Below are 21315 nucleotides of genomic sequence, written 5' to 3'. Positions count from 1 at the left end.
GCGCCAATTAGGTTAACAACTACAGCCCGTTTTTAAAATAATTAAAACGGTTTTGTTGTAATGTCTTCATAATAAAATTAAAGAAGTAAATAATTAAAAAATAGTCGAAATTTAACAGGTTTTACGTTTTATTGAGTTAACAGTTTTACAGGTTTTACAGGTTAACGTGTTTATTGATTTTCTTCTAGATGCCAACACGTACAAATGCCGTTATCAGGAAATGTGGCCCATGTTTTTCAATGGGTAACTTTTGATAAAAATAACTTGGTAATTCTTCAGCTCGTGATAACCGCAAAATGGCTGCTAGTTCTTTTTTGGCTGTTGTATATTTTTCATGAGAAAAATATGGCAGACATAATGTAAGAATTGATAATACGACTTGCAGACATACCTGAAAATTTTGTTACAGAGTAGGGAAGCCATTTTAAGTTTTGCTTAGAGTCAACTGCTGAGATAAAGCACTTGGCACAAAGCAAGTGACAAAACGCTTATGTGAGTTGCGACTGGTGTCGATTAAACCGAACGTCCGAGTCATTCGAAGAAGATACACAAGACTTGATAATCGTATTCCGCATTTCTGAATCCTTGTCAGTATTTTCGTTCATCGTTTTCGATAAAAATTGTTCTTTCCGCACCTAAAGTTGGAAGTTTTCCGTTAGCACTATTTATTATAGAACACACAGCAACATGTCCTATAGACCCAGGTAACTTTAAAAATAATTATTAACAATAATTAAATACGTTTGAGTACTTACTTTGTCGTAATCTCATCTATTTCAAAACATGAATAGTGTACGAATTAGTGTTGTAATTTGGATTCGAATATTCGAATACCTAATTTTTAAAGATTCGAATATTCCAATAATTATTTGAATAGTTGAAAATTGTATACATTTCTATTTAGAGTATAACTCCTACTTTGATCAATAAAACTATAAAGCTGGCATCAAACTTCATTATTAGGAAAAAAACTATTCGTAAATTAATTATTATTACTATTTGAATATTCGAAGGATTCAAATCCTTATTGAGATTCGAATCCCGAATATTCGAATGTTTCCCATCGCTAGTACAAATCTATTACTTAGTAACAGATTCTTTGAAATTGATTATAACTGACTATATAAACTTGTACAATATCATTGTGAAGTCATCTTGGTCTTTTCCAATTTTTTATGTTTAGCCGAGGAAGTTTTGGGAACTCTAGGGGTAGAAGTCGAGGGAGTTCATATAACTCAAATTATAGCAGCTCTAGAGGAAGCCGTGGAACAGGAGGCTTTAACGACAACTACCGAAGCCCTAACCGAGGTAGTAGCTCATATCGTGGGTCACGTGCTAGTAGCAGAGGAAACAACGGATCATGGTCAAATTATAACAATGCAAATCGTAATTCTGGATCTAATTGGTCATCTCCAAGTGATAACAATTATGAATCTCGAAACCGCTATTCTAGTAAGTTTAGTGTAGTAATAATTTTTAAAACATAAATTATACTTATGCCATTAACTAAATAATTGACATTACTAATTTAATTTACCAGCTTCCTGTATTTTATTTAACTTAATTTAGTTTTTCTTTTACAAAAGTTTTGAATTTAAATCTGCAGTATTCACTAGTCTTTTGAACTAGTTAAACTTTAGCATTGAATACTGTTATGCTAACAAATACAAAGTAAAACAATAATAGTTTGCTAGTAAAAAATATGTCAATTAGTATGTTTATATAATAGCGTTAAAATGGTTTGAATTTAAATTGCTTAAAATATTTTAGCTTAATAATTATTAAATCCGTTTATGTGTCCTATGTGTTTATGTGTTTATATTAAATTGGTTTAGTAAACATTTTTAATGAAAACTGATAACTTTGGCATGATTGTAATAATAAAAATTGAAAACAAAAAAGCGGTAATTATACTATTTACTAAATTGATAAATCATTTTATACGTTTCAAACGGTTTTAATTTCTTAAACTTCATAGCCCGTGCATTTTAATTTTGAAAACTGTTTGATGTTTTTAAACCTGCCAGTTTTGCTTGTGTTGCTGAGCTATACCGTTCACCCACATCATACTCTTTTACTTTTGTAATTAAATCGCCAAAATTCAAGTAACTATAACTTTTGAATTTTAATTATTTCAAAAATAGACTTAAAAATCATTATACTTAAGCCTAAGAAATAAATCTCCAAAAAAATAGTTGTCTGGTAAAGTAATAGATATATCCTTTTTTTTTTTTTTGTGGAAGAAAAATGATGGCGCTACGAGGGAGCACTTCGCCCTTGCAGGCAGTCATTCCTCTAACGTAATAAGTAATAAATAAATCTAGATTAAAAAACCTAAAGTAATAAATATATCTAAAAAAAATCTTGAGCAACATTTATGGTTATTATATAGTAAAGAAATAAAATAATGAAATTTGTAGAAATCCTTAACCACAAAAAATAATACACTTTAGCGCAAACATGTATTTTGGCAACAATGTTCCATCATTAGCGCTTTCAACAGACTGAGTAACAAACTAAGTATTTACGCTTAAGTGTATAATTTTTTGTAGTCAGGGCTTTACACCGCCCATTTCTAAGGAGTAAAGTATAGGCAATTTTTTGCAAAATCTTAATTTAAAGGTTAAACTGTAATGTGTGAATTATAAATTCAGTAATTATTAAGATTCTATTTTGGTAATTTATTTATTTTTCCGACTATCACAGTATCTTTGACAGCGGTTTAAAAAAAAAATTCATCTTAACATACCTATGCGGAATGCAATTTACTCGGTTCATAATGATTTTAGAGCAAAAACCCTCTTAAGGTTTTTTTTAAAATTATTTCATTTTTTTTTCCTTACTTATAAATATATTATGTCTAATTTTAATGATTTTATGAAATTAACAAAGTTTTTTTTACGTAAACTTTTAGGTAATAATGATCGTTACTCCAGTAGTCATAGTGATGACTTTAGGCGATACAAAGAGGTATGTAAAATACTCAATTATTTTTCTTAGCTATTTTATTCTTATTTTCTCATTATTTTATTGATTCGCTATGTAGTTTTTATTCTTCACATTCAACTAGGTAAAACTATAAAAGGGAAGTAATATAGATAACAGTTCCGCCTTTATGTCTTATTCTAATGAAATAAAAAAAGGTAAAAATAGGAGATTAAAATATTTTAGTTTAAATTACTAATTGCATACCTTTAATTGTTTTTCCCAATTTTATCACACAGTCATAACATTTTATTAAAATTTATACAGTTATATTTTTGACGTATAATATATACTAATTTGATATAAGTCAATTATACCGAACTCTCGATTTTTATCGATGCTTATTTTGTAAATGACTCCATTTTAATTGAAATTGCATTTAACCATCGATATTGTATATTTAGTTTCTATAACTGTTAATATTTTTGTAGTTTTATGCATCTGCCCAACCTCTAATCTTCAATTTAGGATATATTTATGAAGATGACAATTAAAGAAAGTATTACATGTATAAAAATTGGAATTCACAAAACTAAATGCTAAAGTAATACTCAACAATGAATTGTGGATAATCTTAAATTTATTTCTTATAACTAGAAAAAGTTTTTAAGATATTTGTCTTTCAAGTTAAAATTATTTTCACGTATTTTTGTGAATGTCTAAATACTTGATGATTTCAAAAATAAGAATATGTTTTATTCTTTGGAATGATTATATTCGAAGTACTACAGTGTTGACATCTGTGAATTGGAGTCCAATAAATATTTAATATGTGCGAGTCAACAAACGATGATTAAAAATTAAAGACTGTCAAGAAAAAACAACTAATGATTTCCATGGAAGACAGTTTTATTATACTATATATTATTATTTTATGAATATAATAATAATGTGTGTGATTAATTTTGTTTTGAGCTATTAATGAATAATTAAATGATATGTGTCATTTAAATCTGTAGTCAGAGTATGCGTGTAAAATAAAAAAAAAAATTAGATTGACATATTCATTAAAAAATTGCACGCAGGGTGGAAGAAGTCACAGAGACTCGGACGTAGGTGGCTATGCAAGTTCCGGCGATGATTATGGTCGTTATAATGGTGGTAGCAGTTATTCTGAAGAACGTAGTAGCAGATCGTCCTATGCTCCAGAAAATAGCTATGGAGGAAGTAGCAGCGGGTACAGAAGTCGTGAAAACTCTCGTGACTATGGTTCAGATTTTCGCAAACCCCTGCCTCCTAATGACATCCGCTCACCACCATCATCTCCAAGATACTCTAGCTCCTCATATAGAGGCAGAGGTTCTAGAGGGTTCCGTGTGGCCGATAGGCCTGGAATGAGAGGTAGATCTTCTGCTAGTGTCTCATATAGAGGTTCATATGGGGGCAGTGCGGGATTGATCAAACGGAAACGACTCGAACCTCCAACTAGTAGTTGGCGGCTGAATCCAGTACGTAAAGGATATGAAGCTGCCAATAAAAGGATACATGCAGTCAAAAGGTAAATAAATGGCGACTGTCATGTTTATGTGAAGAATAACAGAGATAAAAGAAAGAAATATATTATATATCATTATTTAAAAAAAAAATCCGATTTGCTATTATGATTTATAAGCTACATGGCCTAATAGTGTTGTGCCAAATCAATACAACTGATAAACATATTGAATCGTGTAATTAACTTCCTTGTGAAGTACTTATTGACAATCAGATATAGATAATCAGTCTAAATTCATTAATGATTATCATACTTTCTTATATGCACACTCATTTAAAGTTTCAAAAGGATTATGTAGAGATTGTAACATTAAAATTACATATTCAATTATTGATATTGGATATTAATGTAATTTTGCCATTATGCATTGTAATAATATTCTAAAAACATAAATTATGTTTGTTGAATTATTTGTATAATAGAATAAAAAAATGAAGTAAAACTCACGAAGACCTAATTTGTGGATGAAGTCACAATGATTAATTACAATAAACTTGTAACAATAAATATAGTAATCAATTTTTAGTGTATAATAAGCAAAATACACATTTTTACTATTGAAAAATAAAATGGAAGGTATTGTGTGATGATTACATTAGACATTAGTGCAGAGAACATTTATGTCTATTTTTTTTTATATTTAGTGATAAAAAAAAACTATTAAATTTAATTCACCCATTTTTAATATTCAGTGGCCATCTATTCAAATATCCAGCTTGATAACAATTGTATAGATCAAAGAACTTGACTATAATTTAAATATTTTGTGATACATATTGGTTCTCAAAAGAAATATTATTTCATTTAAGCATTATATTATTATTTAACCTTAGATTTTCAATGATCTCAGATTAGTGGGCAATTTAAGTCAAACATATAATAATGGTTGTTTTGGCTTAGGGAATAAAATAAATCATTTCAACTGTATGATTAATAAATTACCTGGGTAGTCAAAGAGTCGATATTAAAATATTTTGCTCATTCAGTATTTTATTATAATAATACAATTTAAAATGTTTTATTTAATTTTTTCTTTTTAACAGAACTAGTATGCGGGATCAAAATGATTATCGTGCTAGAAAAATTGCTGAATTTAGAGAAAAAACTCGAGTATGTATTATAATTTATATGAATTAGTTAAATAAAGTCTCCATTAATATTGATTTTATTTTATTTGAAGCAATTACGTGAACGTGTTAGGTCACCTTCAGCTGACGAGGAGGAGGTAGAAGAAGAAGTGGAAGAAGAGGTTGAAGAAGAAGAATCTGAACAAGACGAAGGAGAAAGAAGTACAGAAAGTGATGTACAACCTAAAAAGAAAAGAAAGATTGTTAAAAAGATTATAAAAGTTACAAAGAAGGTTAAGAAACCTAAAGTGAATGGTGAATCTTCTAAGTCTGGTTCTGTCGATAAATCTTCGGTAATTAATTTTAAGTTATGAAATTTAAATTTGTTGACTAATTATAATTGTATTTGATTGCAGCCCAAAAAAAGTGAAAATCATTTGATAGGTACTAAGGGAGACATTATGAAATTGGTGTGTCCACATTGCGAAGTGTCTTGTAAAACAGTTCGAGTAAGTCAATACTGATTATAGTTATAAATTATATTAAAATGATTTATCATTTCAAACCGAATGTTTTTTTTTTAAAGGAATATGAAATACACTTGTTGAAAATTCGTCATCGATCTTCAATGACTATATTAGCTAGAAAACGTAAACATGAGCTATTTATGTTGCGTCAAGATCAAAGAAAAGAACAGAAAGATATTGATGAAAAAGTGGTTGAAGAAGATGCAAAAGCCAATATTAATTACTGCAAATTATGTCAGTTGAACTTCAAACAGCCGAAAAGTGATCATTTCAGCAGTCTTTTACATAAAGTGAGCTAATTATTGAATTTTATTTAAACTTTTATTTATGAATACAATTTTATGGTTTTTTTTTTTTTTTTTCTAGAAAATCAAACAGCTTTTACAACCGTCGTGTAATGTTTGTCATTTAGCGTTTACAACTCCAATGCGTCATGAACATCATTTGTGTAGTACTAATCATTTAAAAGTAAAGTTATTTAATTTTGTTAAATAATAACTTAATTTGTTTTTTTATAGGGCTTTCTGCATTATGTAGTATATGATTATTATAGTATATTTGTATTCATTTCAGAAAGTAATTATCCAAGAGCGGCGAACTAAACGTATGGCAGCGCTACCAAGGACTGATGAAGCTGAAGCAGACGTAGATATGGAAAACTTCATGGTGTTGGACTCTGTTGGTTCAGTTGATGGTAAGATTATGGTTTTGAATAAAATTCAAAAAAAATTTTCTTTGTTGATAAACGTTTAATTGTGAGTATTGAATTCATGTATTAAAGATGATAGTTCAGAAGAAAATGATACTGAAAAAAAGAAAAAATCCAAATCTGATAAAGAAATTAGCTTGGGTGAGTTTTATTGTTATTTTACTTTTTAAGATGGTTATTTTTAGGACTTGAGACTTAAACTTTTTCACTCCCAAAGTTTCATTTAACTTTTATAAAAAATAAATTTTAATAAAAGTTCCACATGCTATAACATGTATCCAAATTTTCAAACTGATATGTTAAAAAACAGAATAAGAATTTACTTTTGAATGTTTGTTCAGTTCATCCTGAAAAGTTGCAAAAAACGAGATACGACCCTTTTTGTTGGGGCAATCGATATAACAAATGAGTTTATATTGGTCTTTACCTCTTGATTGTGCTGGCCTCTTCAATTATAAATTATTTTGTTGTTCAATGTTCTTTTATATTATTTTATAACATGCATTCTATTAAAAAATGTAGAACTGGTTTTTAATAGAATAAAATATTTGAATTTGATTTGAACTAACGTATTTTGTTACAGTTATGTACTTTTTTAAATAATACTTTAAAAAGAATAACCTTTTTAGATAATTTAAGTAATGATTATATTATTAATAGGTACAGTTATTAAAGATAGATATTGTTATATGTTATAACAACAAACATTTTATATTTATTATTTACTCGGAATTATAAGTTAATATGTTTTTTTACTTTATACTTTAGGAAAAGAATTTTGTAAAAAAGTTGAAGTTTATTACTGTGAACTGTGCAAGTTTAATTTGCCACCTCATGATGATATTGAACAACAGCTGAGTTTGCATTGTCGTAATCGTGTGCACCTACAACGCTATGTGCAGCATTGTGAAAAAATAAAGACACGAGAAAGAGTAACAGAGAAATCGACCAAAGAAAGTTCCCAGGATGCAAAACCTGACAACGAAGACAGTAGTGATTCCTCCAATAAAGTATAAATTCAACATTAAACTTTATCACCTCTACGATATAAATTTATCCTACTATCAGTTACAATTCCAGGGTGTTAGTATCGATGGTAAAAGTGATGTTCCAAACATAGCTGACAAATCAAATTTTATTGAACATAATGATTTTGATTGGTCTTCATTGGATAATGTTATAGAAAACGAGCCTACTAAAGAAGATACTGATAGTAAGAAATCTTTAAATAACATGGCAAAATGATGTCTTCTAATTATTTTAATTGATATTTCAATCTTTTGCTCTATATCTGAGAACTCGAGTTATGTTATAACTTATGTTTAGTTTGAAATTAAATTTAAAAGAAACAATTATTTACCTTTAACATTAATTAGAATAGTTTTTTTTAAACTTTTTTAAAGCATATTCTTGGTTAATATTATTATATGTACATATTATTATATTCCGGACATTACATGTACTAGTGACACTGTTAAGACAACAAACAATTGAATAGCTTTTTTAAAAATAAATTTAACTAGATAATATTAATTTTATTAGTGTAGGCATAGTTTAAGATGACGAAAATAATAAATGTAAAATTTGTTTGTAACTGAAAAAAAATGATTTGTTGTATTGAAAAATTTGTATTATACAGTTTTTTTTTTGTAATTATATTTTTATTTAGGTTTAATCAAAAAGTATTGAAAACTTGTATTTTTATTAATTACAAATAAAAAATTACTAAAATTACTGCGTTTTTGGTATTTCACCTTTGTAGCAAAACTGGTGTTTTTGTCCCCATTGTCCATCTTCAGAAAGTTCATTGTTGGCCGTATACTACTGAGAACTAACAAACACAATTTAAATATTATAAAATACCTAACCAGAACTATTTTATTTGTTTTTTTATTAATTTCTTACTGATGAATTGTATTACTAAATAGTTTGTAGTGATTTATAACCTATTTGCAGAAGCGTATTGTTTTCCATTTTAAAAGTGGAATGTTTAAAAATTTGCAAAGCTCATGTCATTCATATATATAATCAACTTAAAAGTTTAAACTTTTAATAACTAGTTTATAATTTTTTCGGAAAAAGGTATTGAGGATATTGGTAATTAAAATTATTTAATTAAGACGGTGTCAGCGCAGCCCATTTTAAGGAGTAAAGTATAGGACATTTTTTACAAAATCTTAATTTAAAGGCTAAACTGTGATGTGTAATTATTAGTTCAATAACTAGGACTCTATTCTGGTAGTTAATTTATTTTTCGGACTATCTCAGCATCCGCGACAGCGATCTAAAAAAAATTTTTCCATAAAAATTTAGTTTTTTAGATCCAAAAGTACAACTTGCTGAGTGATTTTAGAGCAAAATTAAAGAAAATAGCATTAATGAGGGCACCTCGAAGCTCTTTTTCTGTTTTTTCAAATAGGACATTCATTAACTTATTTTTAAAATAATACAATTTTTGTTAATTTTAAACCCTGTAACTTCTAAAAAATAATTTTTTCGAAAAAATGGCTTCGAGATGCCCTTTTAAATATTGTTTATTTTAAATAATCTAATAGGTTTTTTTGCATTAATATCAATTAAGAGCCACTAATTTTCAATTAAAGTAAAAATGTTTTAGTGCTGGTAAATCGCTGCCTTGACATCCTCTTAATGATTTTTTTCTTAAACAGTATTTTTTTTTTAAATTGTACTCTATATACTAAATTGATTATCTTATCTGTCTTCTCTAGACGCTTGGATACTAAATAAAATAATTAGTTTGAAACCTTTCATCTAGCAAGTCTTGTATTGGAAATCTGTAAAATTATAATTAATTAAAAATTCAAATATCGGTACCACCACGGTTATCATTAATTTGGTGGTTACTCTGGTTTGTTTACTATTGATAGTGATACGAGATAACGTTATCCGGCTAGTCTGTTGTTTTACCAATTGCTATTCTGAAATCTGATTGTTGGTACTTGGTGGACCGTTTTGACGTTCTATTGCCTCTCAACTGAGTTATAATATGTACCGTTTTTTATGCCGTTTCGTTTAAAATAATTTATATATTATTTATCTTTTAACATAAGTATCGCGTTTACCGTCAGAATGTCGGGTTATGATGCGCGTAGCGATGGACCCAGTTTTGTTGGGATTCGTTTCTGTCAAGAATGGTATTAAAATCATTATTGTACAACTTGAATTTAAAATATAGTTATAGATTTGACGTCAATTCAAATTTGTCATGTCATTAATATTTCTAAAAATTAAAACATTTTTCGAAAAGTAACAACATTGGTGTATTGTTTAATATGTTGAAAGATATTTTAATTATTTTGCAATAAGACATTTTAAGTGTTTAACTAGCTATTTTCGTCGTAGATAATGTACAAATTAATTTTAGTCTTAAATTATTAGATAACAGTTATTTGGGAGTTAAATTATTATATTAACTAACTAACAGGTCTTATAGATTCCTCGTTTTAAATGGCGATGGTCTAATATCATCGGCACCATGCCAAAATTTATATGTGTTAAAAATGACCAAGTGCAAAAAAATGTTTAAATAATTTATTTTATTAAAATTGATCATTTATACAAGTTTTTGTACATAATCACTTTTGGCATGATGGCGACGATATAAAGGTTAAATTATTTTTTATTTTTAATAATAATTATAAATATATGTTATGTTGTTAATGAAGATGGTAATTTAATTTTAAATAAAAATTATTCTTTTTTAGTAATAATATGCTTTATCCAAAAGAAGACAAGGAACACAAAGTCTTATTGTACGCTGTAAGTAGTAAAATATATAAATTAAATATTTATTCCATAAATGTTACCTTATTAAATATTATTTATATTGTTTAATTCAATTTGTCTTAGAATCATAATTTGTTTCTTTTACAGTGTCGTAATTGTGATCATAGACAAATGGCCGATAGCAATTGTATCTATGTTAATAAAATTATGCACGAAATTAAGTAAGCCTTCAGATAAATATTTTTTATATTTTATAACTATAAGATAATTTTATGTAAACAACAATTTGTTATAGTGAACTAACTCATATTGTATCAGATGTTACATCTGATCCAACGCTGCCTAGGTCAGAAGATCATCCTTGTCCAAAATGTAAACATCGAGAATCTGTCTTTTTCCAAGCTCAAACTAGACGGGCTGAGGTAAATATCTATAATTCATTTTTAATATAAACCATAAGTAAACTAAATATATATTGAACATTTATAGGAGGAAATGAGGTTGTATTATGTCTGCACTAATCCGCATTGCATTCATCGTTGGACAGAGTCGTCAATATAATATGTTTTTAAAGTAATTAAAATGTATCCTAAAATTATAAACATTAATGTCATTCTAAAATTGTAGTAAAAGAACATTTTCAACATCCTTTTTATATTTCTTTATATGTTTTTATAGAACAGGAAATAAATATATATATATTACATTACATTTACTTTCATTGAAGTATTTATTTAATTTCAACCATTTGTCTTCTTGAATGAAATAGATGCTCTGAAAAAGAAACTAATTTATATAATGAATAGAATATAATTCAACTTTTCTGCTTTGTAAGGCATTTTTGGGCAGCAGTATGAATTTTTTCATCTAATTTGTCTGAAAAAAGTTAATACATAAGTGAATTAGGTGTAGTTTAAACTTAAATAGCAGTTTTAATTTTTACATAATATGTTAAATATAATTTTTTTCTTTTGTATAAACACCCAAGAAGAAGGTTATCGTGTTAATGTAACATTTAGTTACAACCACTCACATATTTTATGTTGTCCTTTGATTGGAAATTGATTAGCCATCATGACTGGATCTTTACATATAAACACAAAAGGACTTTCACATTCCCCTTGTGGGTATTGTTCCATATATTCTTCTTGTGATAAGCAATCCACGACATTAACGCAACCCATTAAACAACTGGTTGGATATCGTTTTGGGAATTCCATGTCTGAAAAAATAAGTAAAAAGAATTATTACACTTGAATCATTAAAAAGAAAACCATTGTTTCGTTTACCTCCTTTTAAATATTTATAAAATGATTCTAGCCGTTCAACTTCCTCAGGAGTTGGCTTTTTGGAAGTCGAGGCAATCCATAATCTTCCTCGGTGAGAAGTATACCAAGACCGACCTTCATGACTAAAAAATTTAGACTGTGTATTGTTAAGAAGTATTTAATATTTAAAAATCTATAGTAAAGAAATATTTGATTACCATTTGATATTGAGTAGTAGAAGTGAAGCATATGGCTGATGCATACTCATACACATACCAGAATCTGTCATTAACATTAATTCAGCGTCTTGAACTCTTTTTATTCCTTGGGTTTCTTGCATGGATAATTGTTTTGGATTAGAATTTTTTTTTTTGATAGTTTTTATACAATTATTATTAAACTAAAGTGAGATAAAAGTGAACAATATAAGTATACATTTTTTTTTTTTTAATTAACTCATAAATACCTTTAAATCTATTTTTATTAATGGATTACTTATTTGTTCATTAATTTCAACAAACTGCGATTCTTCACAATCATTCATAGAATCTTCATTTTCTTCATCATCTAATTCCTCGTCTTCATACACTTGTCTTCCTAAATTACCACAAAATCAAAACAAATTAAAAGTAACACTAAAACCATACATATAATTATCAGGTAATTATTTTTTTAACACCCTACAATTTCGATACACTTTCTTAGTAAAGTGTAGTTGTTTAAAAAAAAAAAAAATTATCCTATATATTCATATAAAAAGGTACCAGCAAAATCTATAGTGAATTTTTTAGCTCTTCGCGAGCCATGTAGCTTTTCTTGTCGTTCATCACTTTTTTTTTTCATTTGGTCCTTTTGCTTGGCAGACAGCCATCCACTGTTAACTGAATAGTAATCCATTTGATCATCTATGACGTTGGTACGTTTAGCACTGCAAAGATATTTATTTGTTAAAAATTAAAATAATAAAGACTGAATGATTCGAAGAACTAAATTATTTTATTTGATACCTGGTACGATCATATTCCAAAAGTTTATTGCGATGTTCAAGGGCTTTTATATCACTTTTTGCCTGAACTGTTAGCTCGATTAATTGATTGTAAAGTTCTTTTGATTTATTATTATTACAGTTAAGCAAAAGTTTTTCATCATTTGAACATACCTAAAAATTAAATATACAGTATTATAGTATATTCACAAATACCATTGATCAAAGATTGATTTGATGATCCATGTTTTGGATTTTATAAATCCAAAAATCCAGGAATGTGGGTATACTAGATTTGCCCATGCCCCATTGTGTTACATTAAATTTGTTTATCTATATCATATATTTAATAATTTTTATACTTGCCAATTCCCCACAAACAACACAGGGTCCAGAACCTTCTTGCTTACATACTATTCTGCCACAACTTAAACAGTTATTGATCAAACCGTGTTTCGATGCTTGGCAGTCACACTTATGACGCCCTAATTATAAAAAAAAAATGAATATTTAAACCATTTTAAACAATTGCCAAACAAAAAACAAATAGTATGAAATATGAAAACATATTATGTACCTTTTAAAAATATTTCTTGTTGATTGATTCCTTCGTCTGAAAATATGTTTACGTATTTTTTGTTCTTAGATTTTGGTTCGGATTTCTACAAAGAAATGCATAAATTATATGAATAACTTCATTATTTAAAATTAATCTATTACAGTAAATATTTTTACTTGTGGGTTTTTTTCAGCATCTTTTGTTTGGTCTTGGTTTTTATTATTTTTAGGTTGATTTAGTTTGATATGTGGCCCTTGAATACCGGTTGCAGGTTTTTGGTTCACTAAATAGTTATATTTAAGATATGAATGTGAGGTATACATAGTTGATATAAAAGCTTGTTTTAGATCATCCGTTAATTAATAGTAATCATAACTAAGAAATCTTACATAGACGAAATCTCTTTTTTAAATCGCTCAGAAATTGTTTGTGTATCGACGACTTGAGATCTAATAAAGAATTGCAGTATTCTTCTAAATCTTTTTCTGACTGCATTGACAGTATATATCTGTGTTTCAAAATAGTATTATTGTATTTTGATACACTGTGTATCGTTTTGTAACATTCTTACTTACTCAGCCATCTCATTTTGAACTTCAAACTGCAATAATGCAGATAATCTATCACATATCCATTGAATAAACTCTTGTTTAGACATATCTTTTAATTAACGGTTAATTACTACTAATTAAAAAATTTAATTGCAACTTAAAATTATTGTCGAAAATCTCGTCGCCTTCGTATTTTGTATATTCGGCAAAAGATAACGGTGTTGTACTTTTTTTATTTAATAAATTGATAAAAGAATTAGTGTGATACCACAGAATAGACTAAATGTAATTTATTCTGTGGTGATACTATACAATTATCATGGTTCTTATTGATGAATGGCGCCGTTGACCCTATTCAATGAACCGAATTCAAAATAGGTAACTGTTCTGACTTCCGAGTATAATATTATAATACTTATTTCCGAAATTAGCGTCTATGTTATAGAACCGAAATATTCCGAGTATTTATAATAAGTATTATCAGAATAAACTTGTTATCAACTGTTGCTTGACAATTTTTTTTTTTGTAAGGAAATTGTTTAAAATTCCTTCTCTTGTTACTCATTAGAGATATCAGCACACTTTATTTTTTGAATTACATATTTTTTTCTCGAACCATTAAAACTAGGTACTTATTGCACAAATTAATAATAACAGCTGTAGTATTTTGTTAACAAAAAAAATGTTTTATTTATTTAAAATTGTTTACTATTTAAAGCTAATCACTGTTGCATTATAATTTTAGCCTAGGTAATGTGTACGTGACCTCTTTAGTTACTCCATTGATTTATGTAAGAATAAGTGGCCTGTGATCCCGCACTTTGCGCCGACGATCCGTGGTAATTGTATACGACTTGTGGACCATAGTAACTCTGGGCGGGCTGCTGTGGGACGTAAGAGGCAAATCCGTTGTAGTATGGAGCGCTTGCCGGTGGTGCGTTCGGAGCGGACACCGCGGCCGCTGACTTGGCGACGAAAGGTATGGCCGAATGTAAATTTGGCACAGCCTGGATGCTGTATGGAGAGGACGCCACTCTCGGGATGACCGGTGCAACGTCGTTGAGTCTGGGAACAGCCTGGACGCTGTGAGGTATTGCCTCGGCTTTGGCGGCCGGTTCGCGTTTCACTTCGGCGACAAACCCATTAGCCTCGTCCGCCTTATAGTTGACTATCCTCACAAAACCATCAGCATCAAGTGTACGGTAATAACCGGTGACCGAGTTACCTGATCTGGTTTCCTCTTGGTCCTTCTGGTCTCCGGTTTTCGAGTCGCTTACCGAATAGGCGAACTTCGAGTTGGATAAGTCATCGGCTACGACGATGCCAACGCTCGCCGTCATAAACAAAAATGCCTAAAAAAAAAAAAATCCACCATTCATAATTGACAAAATACACTAAGTGTATTTTGGCACTTGCTTAAAATAAATTTTTTTTATTGATGATAATTTATTTATTTTTATTTTAAACGGCGATTTACATCTGCATAGTATAATAGTTCAATATAATAATATCTAATCGATTACCAATCACCATTATAAAGTGTATGATATACATAAAATAAAATAGGGAATTTAATGTTTGAAAAATATTTGTACTTACTTTAATAAACCGCATGACTGTTTAAGTATAAACTGCGCTTTTGCCTTTTGGAATAACTTGTGATTTTATTAAAAAAAAAAAAAAATACAGAATGATGTTTAATAATTAATATATGTATAATAAACACTCCGTAAAGCGTTTATAGCTTATATACTTATTGTAAAAAACAAATGTAGACTATTCAAAACTAATTAAAATCCAGTCGACCTTCCAATTCTATTGTTTATAATAACAGGTATTTTTCAAAACTGGGAGCAAAACTATATTTAATAGTATCACTAAAGGCACACTTTTTAAATTATGATATAATAGAAATGGACATTGGGCAATATCGTAGAACATGTTTTACAATATTTTATGCCGTAGCATAAAACACAACTTACTTTTTAACACGGCCTTATTTCGATTAAATAGTTAAATTAGATTGACGATTGTCGATATCATGTAAATATATTAGAATTGTTTATCAACTGGCAACGAATAGCAGAAATTAAACCCATTAATTCAGTACTTTACGAGTGCTCTTTCAATGAAATTATATTTGTTTGATTTTTTCACGTGTACTTCGAAACACTATTGTTTTGACAAGAATGTCAAAAAGAAGTCTGATGGCAAAACACGACCATTACAACCGATAATCCACTCTTGAGGTCATTAAGAAAAAATGTCAGAGCTAATGATGTTGCTGTGGTGCAAAATATGACAGCCATAACTGTCCTATTAATTTTATGCTAATTTGTGTACAAACATTTTCAATTTAATAGATCATAAACGATATCCTTATCTGAATTCTGGTGAGTATTGAGATGTATTGGCTCAAATCAATTTCAGGGCTTCCTCGCCATTTTTTTTTGTTCTCGTGGCTTTATTTATTGCATATTTTTATCGTTTAAATCTAGTCGAGAACTGAAACCTTAATGGTGTTTTCGGTTCCGGTCCGGTTGAATTTTTCAATTATTTTTTTAGTTTTTTAAATAGGAAAAACAGAATTGTAACATAAAAGATTAAATATACCAGAAGCAAACAAAGTGCTGAAAACTAAATATAGATCTAAAAACGGTTAGAGTGAAATTATTCAGTAAACTGATTGTGAGTCCTGTTTTATTGCTCTGGTTTTATGGACTTATGCACAATCTACAGATACACTTAAAATTGCATGGACGCCATTGTGGTTGCCGAATCTTGACGCCTGTTTTAATATAGTCGTATTTTACCCTCGAGGGAGAATGTTGTTGCATGTGTATATAGTCCCTAGTGAAAGCAATAACGGTCATATTCCATAAGTTGTTTGTTTAAATACTCTAATATTAATCGATATTAACCAACCTTCGGTAGCTCAGTTGGTAGAGCGGTGGACTGTAGTGTTTAATGCATAGATATCCATAGGTCGCTGGTTCAAATCCGGCCCGAAGGAAGTATTTTTTTAGACAGACCTGCTACTTAAAAATATTTTTATTTATGTAAAACACAGAGAACTGAACACTATGAATTATATGCACGTGGAATTCTATTACAATTATTCGTTAAATAGCACATCTTTCAGTTTTAATATAATGAATTTCGAATTTCAGATGTTTTAAAAGAAAACTGTTTTTATTAGTATATTATACACATGCACTAATACATATAACAGTAATAATAAGAACTACGTAAGCCATTAGTATTATTATTATTATGTATTACAATGTATTATGCCTAATATAATTAAATACATTTTTTATATATTAGTTTAAATATTATATACAATTTATACATTTGGTGAAAGTTATTAAAAAGTGGCATAATAATAATTAGTATAAGTACTTAATTTTATCCGTTAAGAGTAAAAATATATGATTCATTTGTATAGTATTATAAAATCCATCTGGGATAATCTCGAATAGAAAATAGTAAGTATTATGTTTTTTTTTTACTCATAAAATTTAGTTTTGATGATTTGGAAACAAAATATCCTTTCTATTTTTTATTCCATAGATGAAACAATGATAAGGAACACAATTTGACATCATCCATTAATTATACCCTTCTGGTTTATAGCGCTTAAATATGTCATTAACGCTAGTAGCCTTGAACTGATGGTGAATTTAATTGGACAGATATTATCTCATGTATTTCGTCGCGACATTAAACCTATATTTTAGTCCCTACACACGCTTAAATTATTTAAAACAAATATAGTTTTACATAAAAATTATAATGGTTTTACTATACAACAATACACTTTTATACATGCCAACAGCAAACTTCATGTCTTGTCCGTACTTGCTGCAAATTATCTGTTTACGTCTCTATCGTATTTTCTATGACTTACGTTGTTTTAAATATTAAAACAATCATATAGTTATTTTATCATAAATAATAGAGTTTTTAGCAATTACGCATACTATGCAGAAGCGTGATATTTATGATGACGCCAGGCCGTCGCTAATTTCATACAAAATATTTGGTTTTACTAGTATGAAAAACGTTTTTTCAGGCCAGCCGACATTTCAATGGGGATGGCACGCACTTCTTCCGATTGTATGTATATTATATATTTTATAATATTAAATATTTGTGTGATTGATTTTTCATTAACACTCATTTTGCAAGTAACGAATGCATGTATAACTAAGACAAATCGAATAACGTTTTAATTGAAACAATAACAAAATGTTGTATTCGAAAATTTTCAAATAATATTGTTCGAAAAAGCGTGTACTTATTTGACAAACTAAACTATTTTTTTGTTACGATTCGACAAAAGACAAGACAATAGTTGACGGTAATATTGTCAATTTTAGTATGTTTTCTTAATTCTTTTCTTATTAGCCTTTAAAAAAATTGTTTTATTCCATGTTTTATACAATTATGAGTTTTTATTTTATTTTTGTGTTTGGATCCCAGATATGTCCTAAATCGCAGGAACAATTTCTTCATTTAGATTAGGAATCGTGTCTGAAATGTAAAATTAAAGCCAAAAATTACAAAATATCACTCTTTTCCGTTTAAAGTTGAAAAAAAAACTACAAATTTGCATATTTTTTATTTTATAATTACGGCACGCTATAACTTTTTTTTTAAAAATAGCCCAAACTTGTTGTATGGGATATTGTTTAGTTCTAGTACTACTGATATACATTGGAAAAACCCTAGAGAATATTATTCTTAATTCTTTCCTAGAGACTTTTCAGTTATTTCGTTTTATTAGGTGTAGTTTTACGACTCAAGGTCTGAAAATTTGTCTATATCACAAGTAATAACATTATAAGTATATGAATTGTAATTTTTAAAATACAATTTAATATTGATACATTGTTATGCGTGATGAGCAGATAGGATTCACGATATTCATGAGCATTTGTCTTGCGAACGCTGTAAGTTATCGATCGCGTACAATATGGTTTTGGACGTTCGTCACTTGTTTTCGGGAAGTCGGCCGGTTGTCCTCGTCGATACATGCCGACAAACGTACGCCGGACATCGTGAACAAAATACACAGGTACGACGAGCAGCATAAATACCCGAAACAAAGCAATCGCACGGCCGGACAGCGGTACTTGCTGTTGGTTTATTGGCTTTTCGTGATCAGCGTGATAGCCTGCAGCGTTGCGGACATCGCTTACAACGGATTTTCCTTGACGAATCTCTACTACGTGTTTTTCCGGTAAAACAAAAACAAATTTCACTTTGTTGTAATCATATGTCGTTGTACATACTGACACGTTGACGCATGCCGTCTGTATTGCAGATACTGGAGTTCGCTGTTCCCGCTTATATACCTGTTCCTCTGCTATCATGTTTATTGTCGATTTCGAACGTTGGGCGAGCGATGGCACACTGACGTGATGCAATCACTGGCCGACGGTTCGCCGGTCTCGCATCAGACGTTGGAGTCCGAGAGACTGGCGCACTCTCAGCTTTGCGACATCGTCAAGGACTTGAGCTTGGCGTTCGGACCCCAACTGGTCAGTTACTTGTTTTGCGTGTTCCTCGAGCATTTAGCTCGGTTCTATTTCATGACGTATCACCCGGAATCCATGTCCAGTAACTTGGACACGGCCAATAACGTTAAAGCACTGCAACCACTGATGTTCATAGTCCACAGTTGGATCGGCGTGTATCTGATAGCTTATCTGTCCGACAAAGTCACCGAATCCGTAAATGCAGTATTGAAGTATTGTTTTTATAGTATTATTATTTGTTACATTAAGGTAAAATTTCATAGCAAGCTTTTTAACGTCTACTCATTAAAATATGATTACACGTTACAAACCAATAAAATATTAGTAGGCACACAAGTAAAAATGATAATTTAATCATTATTAGGGGTTTTGCCACTCAACCTTATCTAATTTTAATCTATTCTAATACCAGTTACCAGTTGGCAGTTAATATTGTTGTGTTATTAATACGTCTTCTTGTCTTTAGAGCAAAGATATTATAACAAGCTTAAGAAGTATACCTATATGGAAACTACCAAGATGTCACTCTACTCAGGTATATAATTTCCCGAGTATAAACTCATAAATTAAGGGGAACGGAAAGCGTCCACTTTTATACAAATTACAAATAAACACAAAGTCACTTTGTTTTTTTTTTGTTAAAAGGCCGGTTTTTTTCGAAAATTTTTTTTAAGCGTTTACCTACATCTTCATAATTTTTCTAACATATCTAACTAATTTTCTAATGGCCTTTTAGCCCCATGGTTAAAATAATAAGCTTAACAAAAAAATAAAATGAAATCCGTCCATAGATACGATATTTTATTTTTTATAGTTAATCATAATCATTATTCAGATTACAAATATGTTACCATTTTTTTAACCCCTTCACAACAATTCGAAAACGATTCGAATAAAAATGTATTGAACGTTATTCATTTTCACTCAATGTATATATATATTTTTTAAATGTTTATAAAAAACACAGTGAAACTGTTTATTTTTTAAATAATCTACAATATCTTTTGTATTTTAACGGAAATAGTAAATACTTCCAATACAACTCAAAGAACTTTTCGGGTTTTGACAATTTTAATATTATTATATGTTTTGCGATTAGATAATGCTGTTCATGACTCAAGTGCAATGTTCCAATACAGAAGTCACGGCATGTGGACTTTTTAAAGTGAACAAAACTATTTTATCCTCCGTAAGAATAGACTTTTATTTAAACAATTGAAATTTTTATGTTTTTATATTTTACATTGCGTACAACACTTTATTGAAATTAATAGAACATTTCGTAATTTGTGTACGCCTTTTACCATTTGCTAAATTGTATGTACCCAAACTGTATCGTTATAACTCATATAACTTATAATAATATGTTATAATACATTTACATTAAGCCATACTGTTAGACGTTCCTTGATATATTATACTGTATTTAATATTTATTTATTTCAGATCACAATGTCTTTGGCCACTTACATTATTGTAGTAATACAATTGTCACCGAACATCAAACAAATATTTATAAATTAAAATTATCTGTACGGTCACTACATTTAAGTTAATTATGCGGCCACGGGCCAAGTGTATTGACTTCACATTGATGCAAAAATTATAATCGCGTTAAAAAACATTTCAACACAGTATAATAGGCCATCCAAACCATCAAATTTGGTTTGATTTACTATAATATTTGGCACAGTAATATAAAAATAAGAGGTTTTCATGGATCACCAGGCATTTCGTCTACCACTTCGTTCATCTTGGCAAACAATATTTATAATAATAAATAATAATATGTAGATGTATATGATGTTTTGTCAGTTGTCTGCATAGAAACTGTGATCATAAATAATGTATAATATTATTAAATATATTTATACAGTTA

At 29.0% G+C, this 21315-nt stretch overlaps 5 protein-coding genes and 1 non-coding gene across 7 annotated transcripts; 4 read left to right on the top strand and 2 right to left on the bottom strand.

Moving 5' to 3' along the window:
- The first annotated feature begins 296 nt into the window (after positions 1–296).
- LOC126840854 (uncharacterized) lies at positions 297–8372 on the top strand. Its single transcript, XM_050576832.1, has 13 exons — positions 297–704; positions 1184–1452; positions 2915–2970; positions 4011–4483; positions 5524–5590; positions 5661–5900; positions 5964–6056; positions 6134–6364; positions 6441–6542; positions 6648–6768; positions 6856–6924; positions 7552–7793; positions 7864–8372. The coding sequence occupies exons 1-13, from the start codon at positions 688–690 to the stop codon at positions 8026–8028; spliced, it is 2145 nt and encodes a 714-aa protein (XP_050432789.1). The 5' UTR covers positions 297–687; the 3' UTR covers positions 8029–8372.
- Positions 8373–9705: 1333 nt separating this feature from the next.
- On the top strand, positions 9706–11245 carry LOC126840311 (DNA-directed RNA polymerase II subunit RPB9). The gene is made up of 5 exons (XM_050575967.1): positions 9706–9938; positions 10509–10563; positions 10678–10751; positions 10826–10952; positions 11020–11245. Exons 1-5 carry the CDS (start codon positions 9874–9876, stop codon positions 11089–11091), a joined length of 393 nt encoding a protein of 130 aa, XP_050431924.1. The 5' UTR covers positions 9706–9873; the 3' UTR covers positions 11092–11245.
- Positions 11195–14135, bottom strand: LOC126840310 (activating signal cointegrator 1). 2 transcript variants are annotated; one of them, XM_050575966.1, is made up of 12 exons: positions 13914–14075; positions 13732–13850; positions 13519–13625; positions 13361–13445; positions 13150–13268; positions 12806–12957; positions 12563–12726; positions 12265–12395; positions 12017–12198; positions 11820–11941; positions 11564–11752; positions 11195–11406 (listed from the first exon to the last, which is right to left on the bottom strand). In XM_050575966.1, exons 1-12 carry the CDS (start codon positions 13928–13930, stop codon positions 11345–11347), a joined length of 1449 nt encoding a protein of 482 aa, XP_050431923.1. In that variant the 5' UTR covers positions 13931–14075; the 3' UTR covers positions 11195–11344. The 2 variants fall into 2 exon arrangements, with proteins under 2 accessions (XP_050431923.1, XP_050431922.1); XM_050575965.1 differs by having other exon boundaries at positions 11199–11406; positions 13918–14135.
- A 501-nt stretch (positions 14136–14636) lies between these two features.
- Positions 14637–15550, bottom strand: LOC126840992 (cuticle protein 7-like). The gene is made up of 2 exons (XM_050577113.1): positions 15493–15550; positions 14637–15245 (listed from the first exon to the last, which is right to left on the bottom strand). Exons 1-2 carry the CDS (start codon positions 15505–15507, stop codon positions 14664–14666), a joined length of 597 nt encoding a protein of 198 aa, XP_050433070.1. The 5' UTR covers positions 15508–15550; the 3' UTR covers positions 14637–14663.
- A 1267-nt stretch (positions 15551–16817) lies between these two features.
- Positions 16818–16906, top strand: Trnay-gua (transfer RNA tyrosine (anticodon GUA)). Its single transcript is given in 2 exon segments — positions 16818–16854; positions 16871–16906. It is a non-coding gene; the product is annotated as a tRNA-Tyr (tRNA).
- Positions 16907–19319: 2413 nt separating this feature from the next.
- On the top strand, positions 19320–21216 carry LOC126840663 (uncharacterized). The gene is made up of 4 exons (XM_050576548.1): positions 19320–19631; positions 19903–19971; positions 20536–20625; positions 20883–21216. The coding sequence occupies exons 1-4, from the start codon at positions 19320–19322 to the stop codon at positions 20958–20960; spliced, it is 549 nt and encodes a 182-aa protein (XP_050432505.1). The 3' UTR covers positions 20961–21216.
- Positions 21217–21315: the final 99 nt, after the last annotated feature.

Source organism: Adelges cooleyi, unplaced genomic scaffold (genome assembly GCF_023614345.1).
Source record: "Adelges cooleyi isolate 19-005CV unplaced genomic scaffold, UGA_ACOO_1.1 ACOO_flye_CR_arks_rails_tigmint_CR_PRNA_376, whole genome shotgun sequence".
In the NCBI taxonomy this organism is placed as follows: domain Eukaryota; kingdom Metazoa; phylum Arthropoda; class Insecta; order Hemiptera; family Adelgidae; genus Adelges; species Adelges cooleyi.
Note: the sequence above shows the minus strand (reverse complement) of the source record. Positions and strands in the feature narration are given on the sequence as shown.

Bases quoted from the DNA above. Each gene is read 5' to 3' on its own strand.
- LOC126840854 (XM_050576832.1), top strand. The intron at 2,971-4,010 runs GTATGTAAAATA...AATTGCACGCAG, and splicing joins ACTTTAGGCGATACAAAGAG to GGTGGAAGAAGTCACAGAGA. The intron at 6,925-7,551 runs GTGAGTTTTATT...TTTATACTTTAG, and splicing joins TGATAAAGAAATTAGCTTGG to GAAAAGAATTTTGTAAAAAA.
- LOC126840663 (XM_050576548.1), top strand. From the start codon at position 19,320: ATGCAATCACTGGCCGACGGTTCGCCGGTCTCGCATCAGACGTTGGAG. The intron at 19,972-20,535 runs GTATATAATTTC...TTTTGCGATTAG, and splicing joins CAAGATGTCACTCTACTCAG to ATAATGCTGTTCATGACTCA. The intron at 20,626-20,882 runs GTAAGAATAGAC...TATTTATTTCAG, and splicing joins ACAAAACTATTTTATCCTCC to ATCACAATGTCTTTGGCCAC.
- LOC126840311 (XM_050575967.1), top strand. From the start codon at position 9,874: ATGTCGGGTTATGATGCGCGTAGCGATGGACCCAGTTTTGTTGGGATT. The intron at 10,752-10,825 runs GTAAGCCTTCAG...AATTTGTTATAG, and splicing joins AAAATTATGCACGAAATTAA to TGAACTAACTCATATTGTAT. The intron at 10,953-11,019 runs GTAAATATCTAT...GAACATTTATAG, and splicing joins CTCAAACTAGACGGGCTGAG to GAGGAAATGAGGTTGTATTA.
- LOC126840310 (XM_050575965.1), bottom strand. From the start codon at position 14,000: ATGTCTAAACAAGAGTTTATTCAATGGATATGTGATAGATTATCTGCA. The intron at 13,626-13,731 runs GTAAGATTTCTT...ATAACTATTTAG, and splicing joins AAAAAAGAGATTTCGTCTAT to TGAACCAAAAACCTGCAACC. The intron at 13,269-13,360 runs GTACATAATATG...TTTTATAATTAG, and splicing joins ACAAGAAATATTTTTAAAAG to GGCGTCATAAGTGTGACTGC.